The sequence below is a fragment of the Typopeltis vanoorti genome, chromosome 8 (assembly GCF_054136105.1).
Source record: "Typopeltis vanoorti isolate ZY-2024b chromosome 8, IOZ_Tvanoo_1.0, whole genome shotgun sequence".
In the NCBI taxonomy this organism is placed as follows: Eukaryota; Metazoa; Arthropoda; class Arachnida; order Uropygi; family Thelyphonidae; genus Typopeltis; species Typopeltis vanoorti.
In genome coordinates, this window is record NC_143556.1 from 104,202,458 (window position 1) to 104,225,639 (window position 23,182).

The window sequence follows — 23,182 nt, forward strand, 5'->3', positions numbered from 1 at the left end:
CTTAAATGCATTTTCTGCTGAAAATTTTTCATTCTGTTAAATAAAAAATACAAGGTTTTCCGTGAGAATGACGTTGCAGATTGTATATTCAACACCAAATAGAAAATGCGCCATGGTTAAGATTTTTGAGTTTTCTACACTCAAACATCTCCATAAGTTTCTTGGATGCAAACAGTTTTCTTTAACTTCTTATAAAATTACGGTTAATGAGGAAATCAGTTAATATAATTCGCCATTCTTAATCAAGAATAAAATTCTTCGTTCCAAATGGCAGTCACTGATACTAAGACGGTATTTTTGTGTGCCTACGGATGAAATGAGGCGAGAAGTGCTTCGCAAACTGTAATTGCAAAATATTCTTGGCATAGAATATGAACGTTCTACTTCGAAGATAAGAGATAGAAAGAAGGTATGAGCCGGAAATATAAGCAAGAATGATATTCTAGATTACTTGGATATTTTGAAACGTATTTTAAACTAAAAGTATTGTTGCAACGCATAGAGAGGGAAAAAAAAAACATTTAAATACAAAGAAGAAACATTGTTGGAGAATAATAATTTAATTATCATTTTAATGATAATTTTACCTCCCCCCCTTTTTTTTTCAACCAAAGGGCATCGTCGATGCCCTTTGGTTGAAAAAGTTTGGGTTCGTAAGAACGTTTAGAAAGTTTTTTTTTTTTTCCCCTACAGATGGTGAGTTAGCCTGTCTCCTACGGCGTTGCAGGGTTTTTCGCCTCTTCTTAATCAAGGCAATCCAGTCTGGAGAACTGAAGTAATTTACTTACAAAAATATAAGCCTAAGATGGTAACCGTATCGTACCAAAATATGGTTACGGAAGCTATCGTAATCACCACTGATGATACGATGCGTGTGAGGCATGAATGGTCGGAAAAAAAATTATTAAAAATACTTGGAGGCATTTGCTTTTACCTCGTAAGTTCGATCTGCGATGAGAGGTAGGAATGGGATGTTGCAATTGATGGGACTGCAGTGTAGAATGGATCCTTCCTACTCGCTCCAATGCACAAACTACAGATTGCGGTGTGTTCGCATCACAACCGATTGGGCTTCAATGTCCTCTCAGCAGTGAGGTAGTTCCTAATTTTCTGCACGGGTGATACACAACTCCCCCATGTATACTGCTACATGCATATGAATGCATGGAGGAATACAAGTCATACACACAACAATGGCGAACTATTCTTTTTTTTTTCGCCTCGCTTGTATCTCCCTTATTATTGAAGTAATTAATGCTAATATGGCAGATAGCGCTACTTAAAATCTATTTCATCATCCAAACTTCAAACAGTTGAACGTGTTTTAGGTTTTAGAGAGCTTTTAACTAAATTAACTTTTCCGAATGCAACCATCATTCGTAGCAATAATTTATATAAAAAAGAAACAATAAACAGAAGACCTCGAAACATAAGCAAAACTTAATTGCATCGAATGTAACTAAAATGCAAAATAGCGACTAGGAAAACGCGTAGCGTACATAATGCGAAGGTCAGATTATAAACGTGACCAGGATGTGAAACAAGGGATCCAAGGGGAAACAATGGTGAGATCATCAACAATTGAATCACGCTGTGCAACACAACAATTGAAAGATAATTTCAAAGTACAGGTCTGACGTTACTCTGTATTGTAGTTTTTTTTTTCTTCACTTGGTTACAAAATAAATTATACTTCATAAGAAATGATTCTTGTTTATTCCTTCATCTCAATGTAAGCGCGTGAAATGTCTTTACGACTACGCCACTTGTACAGAGATTGAAATTTCTTCTATTGCTTTAGTATCCCATAATGCAAAGCATACCTCCTTTCGGATGTGTGTGTGTGAATATATATATATATATATATATATATATATATATATATATATATATATTGCGATGCATTATGGGGAAAGTTACAACCTTTTCAATAGAAACTAAATTCAGAAATAGTAAGCTTAATTTTTTTTTCCCAGATGGGTGAAGCAAGAATGCTTTTCATATTCCCCGTTGTGTAGAATAAAATGTATGGATGGCGTAATATAGTGCTAAAAGCTCTGATCATGGCAGGAGGGTAACAGCAATAGCCGAGCCTCAGTTATAACTTCATTGGCTACAGCACTGTCATCTCTGGGTACCCATTATAGTCGTCTCGTACTACATGCATGGGCTACAGTGGGGTTATTCTTATCCCGGCCATCATATGGATAGTACAATATATATATATATATATATATATATATATATATATATATATATATAGTATACGATGCTGAGATCATCAACAATTGAAAGATAATTTCACAGTACAGGTCTGACGTTACTCTGTATTATTTTTTTTTTTTTCACTTGGTTACAAAATATATAGTTAGTATATATATTTATTTTATATAATTTAATAATAACAATTTAAAAGAAATACAAGTTTTATATATTATCTATATACAATTTATAAAAAAGTGTGCTAACAGATTATTAAAATACATTAGATTAAAGATAGTTATAGAAAGTTATTTTAGTTAGTTACAAATAAAATTATATATAACAAGAAATTATATATATCTTTTAACTTGCTTAAAATTTAAGCAAGATTTGTGCGTAAATTTCCATTATATATATATATATTAATATTTATTTATGTTTCAAATATCGGTAATTAACATCCCCACTTTTATTCTTCGTAATTCCAAAAGTGAAAAGTAACCATAATGAAACGAGATATTCATTTTAATTTACAATTTAGAATAATCACAATTAGTTAAAAGCCATTATTCTAGTGTGGCACACCGCGACACATTAATCTACAAGAAAGTCCTTCTCTAATTCAGTCTTTTCTTTCCTTTCTCGGCAGCACCTTTTGTTTTCTTTTTGTGTCCGTCAGACGAAGAAAACAAAACAACTCAAGGAACCTTTATTTTTCGTTCTTTGTCACAGTTCAGCTGCTGATTGATGTTCGTTCCAAGTCTGTGGCACGAATTTTCACGGCGTCTGCCATGATCCATTAGGGCGTACGGCTATAGAAACACATCGGTTCATTAATGACCGCATTTTCTGCTCCTAAACAGCGAGATTTCAATGGAGGGCTAATCGTACAAAGGTAACGAAAAACGAAACAATTAATAGAACAAAAGGGGAGCTATCTGACATCTGTGGAAAGAGATCTCTTTCTTAATTATTTCTAAACTTGACGCAATTTTTTCCCCTTTCATTCACTTTGTATTTTCGGAAAAAAATTAAAGGACATTAACTAAACCACTTCTCTTTCGTTTATTGATACACAATGTTTATTTTATTTTTTTTCCTGCGAGTTTCAAAGCGAACATATTAGCCTGAATATCATTTTATTTAGCTTTAATTAATGAGTAGAAGCATGTAATTGCCAGCTTTTTATTGTAATGTACAATTTTCAACAACGCCCTCTTTTGTATTTATGCAAGCATTACTAGAAAGCAGTCGCCTCTGTTAGGAAAAAAAAACACGGCCTCGAAAGTAGAGGGCGCCAGCAATCGTTAATTGTTGTAAATTATCTGCTTATTTATTAACAATGGCAACACAAGTTTTCAAACTTTATGGTTGGTCTCGATAAATAAAGAATTTCAATGATTGTTGACTTCGTAACTTTGTTATGCTGCATAAATATCGTTTGCTAATCACTTTCCGTGATTTGTGATTAAAATTTGAACACTGACTTATGTAAATAATAATCTAACTTTTGTAAATTACACATTAGGAAGCGAAAGTGACATAATTAAATAAAACCAGCTTCGTTATTACAAGTATCTTCGGGTTTTTGCATCTTTATTCCCTCTAGCTGCATGCTGATAAGAAAAATGATTTTCTCAATTTTCTGCTAAAGTGTTGCCCGAGGAAGAAAATGCAGATTAAAATGGAATACGCTTCTGTTTCTAATATCGTGCGTTGGAAAAACTTCTTGCTTTGGTAGTAGCGTGAGAATGCTTTTCTGCAATTAAACAAGACCACAAATATTCGGATATTAAAAAGTTCTTGAATGCCTTTAAGATACTTAGCGATATATAAATGCAATTTTTAACTTGGAATTCTTGCAATGATGTGTTTGTCACTTTATTCTCTTTTCCTGTCTTTCTTGAATATTATAAATTCGAAGTAATCCTCTGCGAACGACTTATATTATTCATTTTCTTTGGCAACCGAGAGGGGAAATTTAGAGTCTTAGCCAATCTATCCACACTGCAATTGTCTTGTCCAAATGTACACATTGTTATCGAATTTCTTAACATATCATCCTTAATATATGATATTTGCGACTTCACTCGCTTTCCTTGTATAGTACGTGAGATTTTCTTTATAAAATGACGACAAAATCCGTTTATTTTCTTGATTATCATATGCTTCGCTAGGATCAAATACAAGGAAGAGCGAGAGAACTTTTTTTAAGTATAAATATTGCGATGACGTTTCTAACGTAACTGCTCCTCCCCCTATTTTAACCTCAGATTGTCAAAAATAACTAACAACTAGTTTAAACTTATTTATTACGAAATTAGGCCAGTAGAAGTGAATGATTGGCTATCTGTGATAAGATAGCTAGAAACTCCCCTAAAATTTTAGTTGAGGAAAATAATAAAGAAAAACGCACTTTCACAAAGACTGAGAAAAACCATCAGAAACTTTACACTTTGTGGAACAATCACGCTATCCATAGATCAAAGAATATGTTTTGTGATTGTAGTTCTTGAGTTCAATCTACAGGAATATTAAGAAGGCTTTTAATACCAATGAAATTTATAAAAGAAAGACTCGCATTTACATCACAGTTACTCGCTTCTAGAAAGAAAAATTCGCATCGAGTTGTTTGAACATCCCAGTATTAGGTATACCAGAGAAACACATCGTATACCTCGAAGACTGTTTAGCAAACGAGAGATTTACCATGTTCAAACCCAGAGAAAATGCTTGGGTTCGACCTAGAAATCGGACAAGCTTGTCCGCTTCTAGGTCGAACGGTCAGTGATGACTGCGACAGACCAACGTCCGAGTCATATTAAAATCCACGGTTGTAGCAAATATTTGGTGAATGTGACACTTTGCTTTATTCGCAGTTGCCAGATAATTAATAACTGATAATTTTTTACTTCTGAAAAATAAAAATCTACGTTGTCCGGATACTTTTAATACAGACAAATGCCGGTGGTTCGACGATCTTCTGCTGGAGCTGTGACCTTCTATTATAGTAAATAGTAAAAGTTCTTCATGACTTCTTAAACTCACCTTTTAGGGGAAATTATTTCGATTCTATTACCTATTTATCATAAATTAGGGGAATAGCCAAAATGACCCACGGATCTCGCATTTGCTACGGCCAGAAGGACTGATCTTCCTCGCCCCCAATCCATCAATAGTTCAATTGTCGATGAAACTTGACCTCCCGCTTCACTACTTCTTTTATTTCCTGTCGTTTTACAATCAATATTTGTTTCAAGGGATTAAAAAAAAAAGAATCTGGCACTTTCCTTGTTCGTTTTATTTTATTTTTCCTTTAAAATTCACTTCTTTTTATATACTTAACTGTTGAGATAGGGTAGCCATTGGTTGTCAAAAAGTACCAAAATACATTTTTTAATTATTTTAAAATTGTGTTTTTCGAAGATGAATTTTAATGTGTGATAGAAAATCAATCTCATACAGAATTCTGATCAGAAGATGATAAATCAAACTACGTAATCGCACGAGAAAAACTAATGAAAATGGAGCAGTGGTTGTGTTTGGACTTTCTGAATACAAAATATTTCGTTGAACCTGAAAGTAACATTTTTGGGCGATGATTGATGGACAGACAAATGGATTCTGTGCTGTCGCTTTTTTTTTTTTTTTTTTTTCTCCCTCGGTGTTTCGATACTTGTGGAAGCGCGCGTGCAGAAGCAAACAATGATTAAACGTTTATGGGAAGTTTTTATTGAGCATCCCCAGCCGCGTACGTCTATTACGCAATAAATATTACAGTAAAAGGGATTATAAATCAACCGTCCAGTGTCGCGAAGTGCCATCCATGTCGGTAAACATCTCTCACCGCTGACCCGAAGACTAGTGCCGTAGTTAAAATGGATGTGAAGATGTCGTCCGCATGATCTTTCTGGCTTGATTACTCTCCTTTACGAGAAGCGCTTTACTTTTCTATCCACGGAGCCATTTTTGACTTCGACATGAAAGTTAGTAAGATGGTTTGTGCGTGCGTGCGTGTGTGTCACCTTACTAATTTATTAGAAATTTTGTCATGCGCTAATTGTTTTCTAACTTAAGACAGTCTCAGAATATCTTTTTATAGGAAAGGAATATCACTATTCAAGCATACGGAAAAAGTCCACTCGTAGCTTATTCAAAGATTTATATAAATGTCTAAATGATTGTTTAATATATGTAGGACTTTATATAACATGATTGTCAATCTCAACTTAACGTTTTCATTTCCATTGTTGCGTCAAAACTAAAACAAGCCTTGCTGTGGCACTTGTCTGTTGCAGTAGATATCAGCAATTAACACTAAACCATTGTGACGTATGCTTTTATGCTATTTGAGTTAATAAAAGAATATTGAATTCTATTAATTCCATTCATTTCCTTCTGTGAAATGTGTTTCCCAAACACATGTCTAGGATAATCAACACTACATTCCTGTCCATAAAAGCTACAGAGTATTCAGTAAATTTTCTATCTCATTTTTAAAGATATTATCACGGAAAATAACTAAAGCTCTATTAGGTTGCTTTTCTATTATAATAAATTATATATATATATTTTAAAAACTCTAAAGCTAGCTTTGCACTTATTTTTTTTCTCAAAATCAAAAAAAAAAAAAAAAAAAAAAAAAAAAAAAAAAAAAAAAATGCGCACATTTTTTTTTTTAATATTCTTTGAGATGTCAGATTTCTACGTAATTACATCCAATATACAAATAGCGTTGACATAAGAACGCCTGCTTCTTTAAATAGCACGCGCAACATGATAGTTAAAAAATCGACTAATTTTTTTTAATTAATCGTTTCATAAGATGCTTATTTATTAGTCAATTCGGGACTTTCGTTACACTTCTGGAAAGATTATTCTGCAACTCGCATAATTACTTTGCTTAGTGGATAATAAAGCTCAGATTGAATAAAACATTGTTGCGCCATAGGATTGTTAGAGTCGGCAACACTGAGCATGGTGAACAATGGTTTGTATGCCAAACGAGAGGTGCCGCTTAACTGCAAAGCAACTATGAATGCAGCAGATGTTACTACAGATTAGTGAGTTTATTCAATGTATGAAACTAAATCGGCGATTACTTGCCATAATTCCTGGTACTTAATGCTTAAGAATTTTGTTAACTATATGTCAATTGATAACTGATAAGAGAGTGTGCTCAGTTTCCTTCTATTGCTTAGACTCGACAGTTATCTCTGCGTCCATTATACTTAGACTTCCTCAGAGCACGATCTGACAAAGCAAGTAGCAGTAGTATTTTTCGCTATCACATCGGGAGGCCATCTACTGCTGCCATTGGGTTCAGTCCCATGTGAGACGTGATACTTAGCAGCCGACCATTTTCTTACTGTATCCAGTTTGTCTTTTTTTTTTTTTTTAACACATTAATACCAATGGCAAACTGATGCAAATAATTCGTATACTCTTTGAATCCTCTTCAAGTTTTCAATATTTTAATATAGAACCATTAAAGTCATCTGCTATCTGAAGACATGTCACGCGGCAGTGCGAATCGAATTCCAACCCGGTGTTTGAATAGAAGAGATGCTCTATGGTCATTCAACAAGACTAGCCTAGCGATAATTTATGTACTTATTTATTATTCGATATCTAAGATAGCTGTTTAGCTCAATATATTTTATATCAGTAGATGGGACTTATTTGTCGCAGCTATTTCGTGATTGGAGGGGGGGGGGTCATTCTTTCGGCAAAATTTTCAAATAATTACAACAGCCCGATTTTAATATTCCACGATGTCAAACTGCAATAAAAAGAATACATGGAATGACATTACTTGGATACCCGGATTCAAAATATAACTTAAGTCTTCAAGAAATCGATGCAGCCGAATTTATTTACTTTACACACACCATTGTGTTGTGAATTATCATTACTGCTTCAAATTCCATCCCCGTACAGGGAATTCTTGAGCAAAAAAATCGATATGGTAATTACAATAATTACGACTAATAATATTAGTCAATTAACACAGATGGCCACTCTAAGTAGCTTCTCAGAGAAGGCGTAATGAATAATAATTACCTTTTGGTGGAGTACATAAGAGTGATATCACAGCAAATAAATCGCCGTGACTATTAACCTTACAGTTATTAACCATTAACAGTGTTATTAATTAATAAGGGAATACAAATCCCGTTGCTATTTAGAATCTTAAGAAGACAAACGTCACAGACACAGATGGGCTCTTCCTTTAGCAAACATAACGACTTGTGCTTCGGAACATTTTAATTAAAGACGTAACTGAAAGGGAAAAAAAAATACTCGAAGACAATGGAGATTTTTGAGCGTTGGTGCCAAGAATTTTTGATTGATGTTTCATGCATCTTCGGTTCATTCGATGCTGCCGGGAAAAAAAAAAAAAAAAAAAAAAAAAAAAAACTTTGCAAGCCATCAGGGCACAGAATTGCTGTTTCATCATTTACTGCAGCCTCTCTTAAAAACAATATGCGGTTGGGGATAGTGAAAAGTGGAGTGATAAAAGGCAGAACAGTGAATAGATTATAAGGGGATGCCATCAGCTATAAGGAGGTAAGAAAAAAAAAAAAACTGAAGAAATAGTAAGGAAATGCCCCGTAAGGAGTTTCGAAGTTGAAGGAGGTACTCTTAGGAAGAATTTGTCTATAGGAAAAGGGTTCATTCAGCTGTAACACATACCTGGCTAGTCAGTATTTATATGCAGGTCTACAGTTATAAGATACGCTATGCAAGTCATGAGATAGTAAACTGTATGTGAACGATGTAAAGTCAAATACGAAATACTCCAAAAATGTTGCTTACTGCATTCTTAACAAGATAAGAGGATTGAGCTCCACTAATACTCCTAGAAAGATCTTTAAGCCTTGTGGATTTTGAAATTCGTCGCTCCATATAGTCTGATACTTATAAAAACAAGTATTTAAATACCTCGTAGTTATTTAATTTTTTTTTAACCTGAGCATCTGTTTCACATTTCCCTTTAAACAAAAAGTAAATGAAAGAGCAGTATTATAACAATCTGCATATGAAAAATTAAACAGTATTGCAGTTAATTTAGATTTATAATTATAACCTTACATAAGATGCTTGAACTTTTTATATTGTGTAACTCTGATTTTAATTCAAATAAAAAAAGTTTGTTCATGGCTGAATTTTTTGAAGCAAAAACATTCCCCAAAGAATAAAAATAAAAATTAAACTGGAATTCTCTTTATTTCTTTTAAGCCCCCAAAAAAACTGATGTTTTTCTTATGTAAACCGCAATACACGCAAAAAAATCAATAAAGCGGCAGAGTTTTTGTTAGTTTTTACCTGAGCAACAGATTTTTTTTCATTGTTGGTTCTAACGCACTTTTTTTTTTCGCAACGAACAAAAATTTAATGATTTTTAATTCTTCGCAACTTTATTCAGCTACCGAATTCCAGAATTTAGTCATGATGTCTATGAACAAATTCAAAAGGTAAAAAAAAAAAAATTAAAATTTGTAAGAGTCAAAGAAATATATATGGTTTTATTTTATTTAGTATAATTCATGTTTTAAGTCATATTTTTAGACGTTATCTTTCAAATTACATTAACAAGTATATTTACGAGCTGACCATTTGTTTTGCAGGTAAATGGAACGATCAGCAATACTGGACACAGTGTCCTCTTCCGGTTGGATACTACTAATCCAGCAGTAACAGTTCACAGTGGCCCTTTATCGTACAGGTACCGAGTATACGAGGTGCTGTTGCATTACGGTCGTACAGATGACCGAGGATCGGAGCATACAGTTGCCGGTCATGCATTCCCAGCGGAGGTAGGTACGCTTAAAATATATATAGACATGCATATCAGATTTTTGCACTGAATTTTATATAAGTCGGTTGTATACTTAAAAATGTATTCAGTGTCATTATTAGATTTATTTTATTTTTGCGATTATTTTCGAAATGCAATAAACCTAAGAAAACATTTACTGTTTTGGTTCACTGGCTGAACTTATTTTAGTGGTTTGACGACTTTGAGACAGCGCCCTCTGAATGTAAAACTTTTCGTTAGCTGACGACAGAAAAAAAAAAAAAAAAAAAAAACACCAGAAATGTCAAACAGCTGATTAATCGTTCCCCAAAGTAACTTCAATAAATTTCTTTTTTGTTTAAACACCCTGCAAGAAGAAAATTCTATTTCTTAATTCTGATTTATTCCTTAAGGCATATAAATTTTCGTGTTGATGCGTTGAAGTAGTTTACCAGCTAAAGGCCGACCAACATCTAATATCTAGGACGGGAGAGAGTTGGATTTATACTAGCAAAGCAGTAAATTCAAAATATATAGTATATACAGTTTCTTTTACTATTTCTTCAAAAGCGACCTCAAATCTCACGGGACCACCCGAACCTGACAGCTAGATTGGCAGCGGGCAAACATTTCGCCTTACCAAAAAGAGTACGTGTCGACTTCAAAATGATCACTGCCAATGGTTGACAGAGTTTTGGCCTTTTTAGTTAATATTGACCACTTCGAAAAAAGACCGCCATAGAAAAGGTTACCATTTTTGAGGACTGCCTCTCATAGAGAATTCTGGCAGCCCGCATACGTCACTTACTGATGCTCTTACTTTTGCCTCATTGTGCTGCAAGAGGGAAAAAAGTAAAGTGCCCATATATAATAGAAAATATACACTTCGAAAAGAGATACCTATTTAGAAAATCCATCCAGTCGAATTTCCCAGAAAAATTCTAAATATTTTTAAAAAGTGAACAAAACTCTTTACTTTCACACGATTATAAAATAAAGCTGATGTAGTTTTGCCTCTTTAAGAAGGTGTTTATTAGAAAGTCGAATGATTTGTTAATAAATGGCATAATAGTGATTTTAAATATCGAATCGTAATCAGGAATACACGATGGTAGCTGATATTATGTACAAATGGTAACCCGGAACAGTGCAATATGCAATGCAATGCAATACAAGACGAGTAATTATTATGCCTTATTAAAATTAGCACAATTTAAAAAAAAAAAGTTGCGATTGAGACAAAAATAAAATTTTCGGTGCATTATTATTGTATATTATTAAATTAAATAATACTTGATATATATTTCAAACACAATATTTTTTTAAAATATTGTGTTTGAATGGGTATCCAGGGAGGGTAATGGATGGCAGTGCCGTAGCCAATGAAGTTCTGAGGCTCGGCTATTGCTGTTACCCTCCTGCCATGATCAGAGCTTTAATAGCTCAATAACACCCTATCCTTACATTGTCCTCTAGATAACGGGGAAGATGAAAAGCATTCTTGCTTCGCCCATCTAGTCAAGTCCCCTTTTAAGGACTATTATAGTTGTTAGTAGCCATATGTTGAAAAGATTTGCGAAATATCTCTGGCGTTCGGTACTGTTAGTAAGTTTCACCCACAGCGCAGATCCACATTACATGCGGAAACTTGATGGTGGACAGTTCAGAGAAGATGATGCTGGATAGGGAGTGAACATTGTTTTTGTTTTGGATTCTTATCAGGAAGTAGTAGATGAATGTGTCTAAAAAGTAATTTGTATTTGCATATTTTTCTTCTCTGGGTTAACAAATCGCCCAATCCAAGTTTTCCGTTCCCTTCCAAATGATTATAAAGGAAAATGTGCGCATTTTTTAAATTAAATACAAGAGTAATTTATCTGAAATCTCAAAATGAGAACTGTAGTGATTAGCAGTTTTGCTCTTTAGGAGATGAAAAAAGTTAGTCATAAATGAAATTATTATTTTTATTTTGAAAGCACTTTTCTACAAAATAGCATCAGAAACAATACATAAATATGAATGTTTAGGAAATTATAAAATCAGAAGATTTGTAACTAATAGCCAAAATGGCGTATAATGTTCAATAACACGAACTATTATCTATTTTCCAAAGGGTTCGTTGTTTGCTCAATATTTTGACAATTTTTGCTGCGCACTCTTTGTGGCAGGCAGGCAATCATGGCGCAACTCGATTCGAACATGCCACAATAGTGGGATTCGAATCTCATTTCATGTGTATTATCGTTTTCTGTATTTCTCTTAGTACACCTTTTTCTCCTATCGTTCTATTCATCAAATAACAGACAGCTATGGATTCAAGTCCAGGCTGTTGCACGGTCACGGTAGCATTTCTTTTACTCTGCCGCTGGTATTATTGTACCTGAAAAGAGAGAATAAAATGTTAGTGAAAATGAAAAAAAAAAAAAAAATTAATAGGGAATTGAAATGAACATCCGAAACAGTCCCATTCATTGGCTGGAATAGAGCGTAGTATATTCTTTTGCTCATTTGAAATATAAGCTTTTTCTAGAATTTGAAGTGCTGCCACTAACCGAGGTTTAACAGGAGAGTCACTACTGGATGTGAGCTCTTCAGTGGCATTCCACTCGTATTTCAGCTCATTTCATGTAACCTTATGATTCTCTAGTGATCATCATGATTCTCTAGTGATCTGAATATATTTAATACCAAAAGTGAAATCTACGATGCTCTCCTCCCCACATGGTTTATTTATTTGGATTACTTATCGTTTATTTATTTTTTATAGTGTTAATAAATTATGTAAACTAAAATTGATTTTTACTCCACAAATCATATAAAAAAGATGCAGAAGACTTCAGTCTTTAAACCATATTTAATTACTGTGTAAATTTCACGTGCCCTAAACAACAAAATGCCAAGATGGTTAATACATCAGCGGTGCTGCTATCATCCTGAAGTCGATTGTATAAAAGTATCTTTTTTACAATAAAACCTAACTGAAGCCATCGTCAACAACAAAGATGCAGAATTTATTCACATTTCCATACAGTTAAAAAAAGAACTAAACAACTCCGATTTCCTTCTTTAAATTAGATTCAAAAAATGGTTTCTTATTTGATAGTTAAGATGGATATGTGATCGTACGTTCGTGTTCCCATAGCAACATTCACCTGCTTGCATTATGTGGCAGGTCGTAGTCATTAACGCAACAGGCAACTCATTCTTATCTCACTACTAAATGTTCTCCACCACTTGCACTTACCTAAGTTCATGTTCAACTTAAACCATTATGGATGTGACGTCATTTTTCTATGAAAGAAATATAAATTTTATATTTCTTTATATAAAAATATAAAAAAGAATTTTGTGATCAAGGAAAAAAAATAGAAACTATATTCTAATTCGAATATAGTAATCTGAATAAGTAGTACAAATGAAAATATAATACAATGGATGCAGCAAGATTGGTAGTAAAAAAAAAAAGACTTAAGAATAAAGAACTGTGCAATGTGTGTAACAAAGGGCTGTATCCACACTGGTACTATAAAAATACAATGGAGGCGATACAGTATCTAAAACTTAAATGACCATCTATGAGGACATACGAGTACTTACAGAAAATAGAGATATAATGTATAACGTTAAAATAAAAGTCAACTTAAGTCCATGATGTAAAAGTGTAACTGGATGTTACAGACGCTATCTCGTTAGGCAATTGATTGTAACTGCTTGTTGCTGACTGTTCAAACGATTTGTGAAAAATTTCTTTGTTTGCCTTGCGAACTACCAGCGAGTTCTGGCAACAAGGTAAATCATAGTTTACATTATATACAGTATACAATTAAATAGATATTTTCCGTAATCACAGAGCATTAAGAATGGCAAACAGGTCGTTAGTTGAATATGTGAAGAAATTAGTATTGGCTATAGCTGTGATTATTCTGTTTTGTATTGGTATCAATGGAAACAAATTGCTTTTAGTAAAGTATTTGGAGACCCAAATACTTGACTGAGCTTTTTCGATTAAACTAAAGTTACGATTTTGAGTACCAGTATAACCTGTTTCATAGATTTGATCTAGCGTATCTGTTAAGATGAAATATTTGTATTTAGTTTTATCGGTATTAACTTTAAGGCAATTATTGTAAACCACTTAGTTTCAACATATGATTGTTAATCCCGTTTCCTAAATCCTCAAGAGTCGTTTCAGCATATATTAATGCCGTCTCAACGAACGAGATCATTTAAATCTATTAATAAATGATACATAAGAACTAGAACAATATTTTAATAAGCAAAGAATTCAAACGAACTGAGGAGTGTAATTTATTTTAAAATCTCTAGTATATAGAACGGACTATAATGATGGGAATTTTTTAAAATAAGTACAAAGCACCAAATGCCTTTCTTGGAAGAAAAAAAAATCTATATTAATGCAAAATGAGTTATTTTCTCTAAACATTTACCTTAATTGCTTAGAGTACCTTAAATTATATTTAATATAGACATATTATTTCAGGATTATTTAATTAATCAAGAATTATTAAATACACCCTTTTGTTTCCTTTATATTAATCAAATATAAAACAATTCAAAATTAAGGGGATACAGGAGGGTAATGGATAGCAATGCTGTAGCCAATGAAGTTTTAATTGAGGCTCGGCTATTGCTGTTACCTCCTGCCATGATCAGAGCTTTAATAGCTCATTAAAAGTGATAAAACCTTATCACCACACTCTCCTTTACAGATAACGGGGAAGATAAAAAGCATTCTTGCTTCTTCCCTTTAAGCCAGGTCCTTATAAGGACTTAGGGGGTACACCATGTACCGAACAGAGACAGACTAGGTACCAGGGGGGGGGAGGCACAGCCATCTACATCCAGCCTTACCTCTACCACAATACTATACACAAACCATCAGCCCGGCGATCACAGGAGTAAAAGTACACATCAAGAATGCAGGAAGTATCAAGATATATGCACCTTACAATCACCGAGCAAACCCCTATTAATATCAGATCTGGATTCCATCTTAGGCTCTACAGACTCCATTCTTATGGCAGGAGACCTGAATGCCAAGCACACTGCCTGGTACATCTCCACAGTAAATAGAAGTGGCCCCACACTCGACAGGTCCCACAACTCAGCCACAGTTGTGGGACCTGTCGAGCCCATTGCAGCAGATCGGACGTACTAGACATCGTTGTTCTAAAAAATATCAAATATCAGTACCAGCTGGAAACCGTAAACGAAAATTGTCATCACACTAGATCAATTCTCCCCCACACACTCATTCATAGCATGGGATAAACTAGCCAAAGTCCTACCAGAGCACATCGGCCCAGTGCCGATCATACACAAAAAGGAGGAGATAGACATTGCAATAAGAAGTTTAATGGACCAAATCAAGAAAGCAATTACATCAACCAGCAGAATCCCACAGGAGATAAAAAAACTTAATAAAGTCCAAAAATAAAGCCAGGAAGAGGTACCATGACGCTAGGACCACACAAGACAACGATCCTAAACAGAAAAGTAAGAGATGCCCTACAAAATCATAGAAACCAGGAATGGGAAAAGAAGTTAACATCCCTAAACCCAGCTGATCATACTATATGGAAGTTCATGAAGAACCTCCGTAGAAAAAAAATTAACCCCCCCCCCATGCAGACCAATCACGTAATAATACACTTGGATAGAGATAAAGCTGAGGTACTGGCTGACAGCCTGGAGGAGCAGTGCAGACCTGCGTATGACGTCTTTAGGAAAAACTTGATTGCTAAGGATTGTAGAAAAGAGAAAATATAGAGAATATTTGTATCTCTATGAAGTTGATTGTTTCTAACATACCACGGGGCGTTCAGAATCATTCTCAAGCACTTGTTCTACACGTTGTATCTGTATCTTGATAATGTTAGTATTAGAGGTGTGGTTCCAGGCTGGAGAGGCATATGTGATTATAGGACGAATCGTCATCTGATATAGCTGCAATTTGATTCTGTTGCTGAGCTTGCTATTTCTATTAATTAGCGGATATGAATATATGAATAAAGTCCTTATAAGGACTGACTTAAAGGGGCGAAGCAAGAATGCTTTTCATCTTCCCCGTTATCTGTAGAGGACAGTGTATGGATAAGGTGTTATTGAGCTATTAAAGCTCTGATCATGGCAATAGGGTAACAGCAATAGCCGAGCCTCAGTTAGAACTTCAGTGGCTACAGCATTGCCATCCATTACCCTCCAAGGGTATTGGATTGAATGAATCAATCACCGCATCTCACGGTCGATTGAACAATCAATTCTGATTTTGCCCATATGAATAAAATTGACAATTGACATTTATGTCTTTAGGGGTGAAGCAAGATGCTTTTCATATTCCCCGCTATCTGTCCTGGTTACTGTGAGGGTAAAATTTACGAGCAGTTTGCTCGCCCTGAATGGGCATGGAGATTATGTAACGCTATAGGAGGCTAATATAGTTTTTGGTCTTCTATATTTAAATATGTCCGTTGGCTCGTATGCTGCAGCTTGTTGAACCAAATCGTTGGGATGTGTGGACGTCTTTAGAAAAAATTTGGAAGCTAAGGATTGTAGATAAGAGAGAATATAGGGAATATTTGTGTCTCTGTGGAGTTGGCTGTTTCTAACATACCACGGGGCGTTCAAAATCATTCTCAAGCACTTGTTCTGCACTCGCTGTATCTTAATAATGTTAGTATTAGAGGTGTGGCTCCAGGCTGGAGAGGCATAGGTGATTATAGGACGAATCGACATCTGGTATAGCTGCAATTTGATTCTGTTGCTGAGTTTGCTGTTTCTATTAATTAGCGGGTAGATCTGAGCTATGGCTTTAGATGCTTTTGCACATGCAGACTTGATATGTTGGTTGAAAGATAGCTTTTTGTCAAGAACCACACCCAGGTAATTTGTTTCTTTCTGCCAGGGAATTTTAGTATTGAATAGTAACACATCTCCAGCAGGAGACATTGGCCTTTTTGAGAAGAGAACCGCTGAGCTTTTCAGGGGATTGACTTCCAATCTCCACTTGGAGAACCAACCCTCCAGCTTTAGAAGATTTTCTTGAAGCTTTCTAGTAACGAAGTGGGGTCTGAGAGATCTGGTTAGTATTGCCGTATCGTCCGCATACAGTACTAAAATGGAAGTCATCGGATTGTGTGGGATGTCTGACATGTATACAGAAAACAGCAATGGAGCCAGTAGAGATCCCTGCGGCACTCCAGCAAAGATATGGCGCTGGGACGATGTAGAACCGTTAATTTTAACTTGCATTGATCTATTCTGAAGATATGAACGGATTAGATGAACAATTTTTAGTGAGATACCGGCTGAGATAAGTTTGTGCAGGAGTCCAAAATGCCAGATTTTGTCAAATGCTTTAGATAGGTCAAGGAATACCGCACCTGTGCACTGGCGCCAGTTGTAGCTGGTGGTGATATATTCCACAATTCTGTGGATTTGCTGGGTAGTACTGTGGTGTTGTCGAAATCTAAACTGTTCTTTAGGGAGGATGTCTAGGTCATTTACTGAGGTTTGGAGTCGTGAGAGGATGACCTTCTCTGCGACCTTACCCAGATTGGAGATGAGACTGATTGGACGATAATTCTGCGGTAAGTGTGGGTCTTTGCCTGGCTTATGTATAGGAATCACATCAGCCATTTTCCAGGTGGAAGGAAAATAGTGAAGTCTTAAGATTGCATTTATTATATTGGTCAGATGCACTATAGCTTTTCGAGGCAGCAGCTTGATCACCCTGTTTGAGATGCTGTCTGGTCCAGGAGCTTTATTGTTCTTAAGTTTTTTAATAATATCATATAATTCAACAGGTGATGCGGGTGCAATATGATCGGCACTGGTGTCCGGGAGGTTTAGTGCATGCCTAACCTGTCTGTGGATTTTATACAGATGATTGAAATCAATGTTGTTATAAGAAGGTTTGCACTGATCCTCAAGATTTTTAAGTATGGCTTCGGCCTTATCTGCATCTGTGTGGACTAGGCCCTGGTTTGAGATTATAGAGGGGAGGGATCTGGTTTTATTTTTGATATTTCTCAGTAGGCCCCAGATAGAGTGATCAATAGGTGAGATAGAGGCTAACTTTTTATCCCAGACTTCGTTTCTATGTGTTTTAAGTGCATCTCTTATTGCTCCATTCAATCTGTTAAGCACTGTCTTATCCTGAGGTGCGCGAGTGTTATGAAATCTCTTCCTAGCTCTGCTCTTCTCTCTGATCAGGTCCATAATGTCCTCAGGCAAACGATCAGGCTTGGGAACAGGTTTCTGGTAGGATGCAACCATTATAGCGGACTTAATCTGTTGGGTGAAGCTAGTCACTGCAGATTCTACATCTTCTGGTGTGCATATGAGAGGGACGGGTCCTATTTGATCCCGAAGTGCTTTAGACAATCTCTCCCACGATATGCCTGAATGAGAAGGAGGAGGCAGGCATTCTTGCTCACCCAATTGCAGTAGAATTGGGTTGTGATCCGACGGCAGCTCGTTTAGTGATGTAAGGCTGTACTGTAGTTTAATGTCTTGCAGGATGGCTATATCCAGGATATCAGCAGTGCCAGATGTACTGAGATGAGTTGGTTCGGTAGGTCCAGCCACAACAGCATGGTTTAATCCTGTGTAGCTAGAGAGGATGCGACCATTTTTGTTGGTAGATTTACTGTTCCAAGCAGGATGCTTTGCATTGAGGTCTCCAGCAATGATGACCGGTCCTTTTACTCCAAGGATGGCATCCAGATCTGAGGTCAATAATCTCTTTAATGGAGGGTTGTATGCAGAAAAAATTTTGAGGTTTCCAATTGAGTTTGTGAGAACATTGATTCCTGTGATTTCGAGGTTGGTGGTAGTAGGGTTGGTTATTGAGTGATGATTGATATAGTTTTTGATAAGGGTGGCTGTACCTCCACCTCTATACCCAAGCCTGTCGTTTCTATAAATCTGATACCCTCTGATTTTCAGGGTGTCAGCAGGCCTCAGGTGAGTTTCATTAATTAGCAGTATATCTGGATTGTATCTATTATTAAATTCCTGGATTTCTAACAGTTTGTTTTTTATACCGTTGGCATTCCAACCGATAATCCTAAGAGAATTTGGGACGATTTTTTTTCCTATGCATCAGAGAGTGCAGATAATATGGATTGGGTTTGCTGTAGGAATCTTTTTGTGACACTTAAGGATGGATTTGAGTTGCTGAAATCCTGCAGCATGTTTGCAAGAGAAGAGGTGATAACAGCTGATAGATTTGAGTGTGGATTATTCCGAACTGTATGCAATTTATTTAAAATCATTTAAATTAATTTGAGGTGAGGGAATGTTTTTTTATTTATTTTTAATAAAATTATCATTAATAACTGAAGATAAATTTATTTCTATTTATTTATTTAACTATAATCTAGTATGCATAATTATTTATGAAAAAACCATAGCGGAATTATTTTAGAGAAAAAAAAAGTTAAAACGTAGCTGCCATATTTACACAGAGATTAGCGAATACAAACTCCATATGGTAGCGTATTAATGAAAAATCTATTGGCAGTCAGTCTCTTTGGTAACTTTATTGACAAAGTTCGCATTAGTGCTATAAATAGATGCTACAATAAGTATTTCATAGCCACTTAAGTGAGTTCTTCTTGTAGAAATGAACTTAGTGGAGCAGGAAGGGGTAAAAAGTAATTTTGACTCAAGAAACGCTCACGTACTGTTCTTCGCCAATAACCTATCGTGAAATTGCACGAGCCTAAATACTATTTAGATAAATGGTGCGCACCGTTTAATGTGTGATCAAGAAGAGAGGCTGCGAGTATTTTTTTTTTTTTTTCACTCTCCCTTCTTAAGCGGAACGATCTGCGATAGTGAGGTGTATATCGTACGATCATTACTATACACCTCGTGCTAATTAACGAATAAACGTTTCATGGCTAAATAAAGAAGGTCCTTTGCTACTTAAATGTTCACACATTTATCCGAGTTCCGAAATCGGAAGCAAATGCTTCTGTGGAATAATATCCGAAGTTAAATTAGGCGAGGAGGTTTTCAAATCTGTTTATAAATGCGTGTTGCGAAGAACAAATAGCACCAACCTTGAAGTATTTAAATTGCCAATGATTACTGTAGTACCTCGTTAATGTTAATTAAGTTCTTGGGTCGTTCATTTAAATAAAAACTAAAGCGCTGTAGATTTTGACCATCGGAAATTTTTATTGCGAAAAACGGACTGAAATGCGCATTATTTGCTAAAAGCAACATGAATGGGGAAATTTTTAACATTTAAGTTATAAAGCACGAATTAGAAATTATAAAAAAAATCAGCTTAATTCTTATGCTCTATTAAGTGAAGTCTTGATAACTTTTAAGAGGCCCTTCTAATGAGGCCTTAAGTTGTAGCTTGTCTAGATTAGGCGTCAATTCGTCCATATCTCACTGAATAGCATATTGCATCCTGGAGTTTAGAGAATTATATTCTCGCGACCCTGCTTTAAAATAGAAGATACGCTTAAGTAGGAACCCAATTAAAATCTATTCGCTGGGGAATCCGGTTTATGTTTGTTTTCTTGAGGCCTCTTATATGTAAGAAAAGGATCATCCAACGATTCTCACTCTAAGGTGGATATCGCACAATGAATTTTTTTTTTTTTTTTTTTTTTTTAGAAATGAAACATTAAAGTTAAACGAGACCAGATTTCTGATATTTAATTAAACCTACTGAGGTATTTAATTAATACAGGAAAATATATATTGAATGAATCTTGCCCCCCCCCTACACACACAGCAGAATTGTATTTCCTTATCACTAAAATAAATGATCGAGGTTCTGATTAAATATCTCATATCCCTCCCCCCATTTCTCTCTCCGAAGGTTTGTTGATGGAAATAACTATTTGCTCACTGCCATATAATTAACAAGCACGATTACGTTGTTCCAGTGCCCTGTTTGCTTTTAGGCGCAGATATCACGGGGTGTATCTTTGTGGAATAATTTTTAAATACATAAAGTCCATTGTATGATAAACTAAGCCATTACTAGGTTCTCGTACGTCCATAAACATACCGAATTAAGTATTTCCGCAGTTCTAACGAAAATCTTAAGGGGGTACTTCAAAGAACTGAAATTCTCAGAGGAATCCCGCTGTATTATGTCTAGTTGTTTAAGTCTTATCTTCATTAAAATACAAAAAGAATTAAGATAACATATGGTACGTGTATCTCTCTAAATTTAAAGCAGAATAAAATATTCGAAATAATATGCACTCTTATTTCAATTTCTGCTCAGTTATATTTAAAAAAAAAAAATCATGATTTTCGAAGATTTTGATACGTTTTATTGGAGTTTAAGAAATTTATTTTAAATTATTCATAATATTTCTTACTTTTTATCAATGAATACTCCTAACTTAATTAGGAAAACATCAATCCATTAGATAAAGTAAGCTGATTTTAAAAGAGATTCTTAGGAAATTATATTTTAGCACAGTTGATACTTTTTTTTGACATATTTCGGTGTGAGAGCCCCTTGCTTATTGGAGGCCTCATGGATTGTGCAAATGTTCCACATTTAGTCTTTAGCAGAATGACGTCTAAGGTTTTAAAATAACTCAGTGATTATTCTGGTGTCCGTCCGTATTAGTCTTCTAAGCAATCGCAGTTTTGAGAGGTTTTAGGAATAGAAAATTGGTAAGTTAACGAACGCCACTGATTTTCTTTTGAGACTTTACGGAAGTATAAAGAAGTATATATGAAACAGCAACTTAACATCGAATAGAAGCAGGAGAAATGTTTTAAACCCTTTCATTCACTGACTAGAAAACTCACAGAAACCAGTACTCCAACTGAGATTGGCACAGCTGTCTAAGCCGGAAAAGGAACGTTTAAGTTGTCTAAGGAGAACAAAATTAAACTTCGCTTTCCCACAAACAAAAGAGTCGACCAACAGCAACATTTTCGATATGTATTTCATTACTTTAACAGCTTAACGTACGAGATTGAACATCCCTATGTAAGAAGATACTTTTTTTAAACAAATTATTCGCAATTTTGTTTTGCATAACTTGCACCAAATTATGTAGTAGTAGCTACAATACTGCTGCTTGGATGTCATTGTTATGAGCATTCTTCGCTATATATTGCTTCATCTGAAGTGTGCGATATTTGCACAAAAAAACATTTTTTTTTTTCGAACCTCCATTAGCTGATTTTATTTAATATCGCTACCTTTCCTCTTTACATTTCTATAAATAAGAAGTTGCTATGAATAGCATTGCAGATTAGTTTCTGCAGGATGGAAGGCGACACTTTTGATAGTTTGCACTTTGAATGTTTGCCAGGCTTTTTTTCCCCCCCTTCTTAAAATACCAATATTCGTGGAAGAGTTTGACCTTCACTCGCAACCAATAACAGGAGATGCTCGAAAGTTGTTCAATATTTATTGTAAATAAACTGCTGAAGTATCAAACATCCACTAAATTGGATTCCTCATATGCTAATCACAAAACGTACAGCTATAATGTCACCTCGAGGAAGCGAAAAAATATACAGCATACATATTTTTAAATATATGCTATAAAAAAGGATCTGCTTCAGTTTTTGAAAGCATTTTATTTGAACACTTCTCAATAAAACGGACTTGACAGTTGTGTTGCTAAGTGCTTCAGTGTATCTCAAGCAACCCAAGTTTATATTTCACCGTACACGAATGAACGTGATACAGGATAGCTGTGCAAAGTTGCTTAGTGGTCGCCAAGGACGAATTTTTAATATGCATCTGGCCAGATTAATCGGTAAGCCTTCGAAATAGGATATTTAAGCTAATCACTAATCTGCGGTTAGACAGAATACCGACTTGTCCCTTATGATCAAACTTTAATGATTATTTTTATTGCGCAAGGTGGTTTTTCAGGATGGGGAAAACACTGGATTTAAAAACTGCTTCCATTGCACATCCCCCATTTATAAAACGGTTCGTGCAATGCAATACAGTAGCAAGTCTGTTATAAACGTTCCATTTTTATGCTTGCAAACAAGGAAATTGGTTTCAGTGGTCTTCGAAAGTACTTCGCCATGAAAGTAGTTATAAAACGATGTCTGATTAGTGGATGCTTCTCCCCTATCCCGATTCGTGAAGTTTGTGTAAAAACTTACGTTTTCAATATAATATCAGAATTAAGTTGAACT

The 23,182-nt window shown here is 35.1% G+C and overlaps 1 protein-coding gene across 1 annotated transcript in view; it reads left to right on the forward strand.

Moving 5' to 3' along the window:
- LOC150104248 (carbonic anhydrase-related protein 10-like) overlaps positions 1–23,182 on the forward strand; it is a 185,663-nt gene that overhangs the window by 140,495 nt on the left and 21,986 nt on the right. The window contains exon 4 of the mRNA XM_090396435.1: positions 9,834–10,022. Coding sequence (XP_090252561.1) covers positions 9,834–10,022 — 189 coding nt within the window. The remainder of the gene's footprint in view (positions 1–9,833; positions 10,023–23,182) is intronic.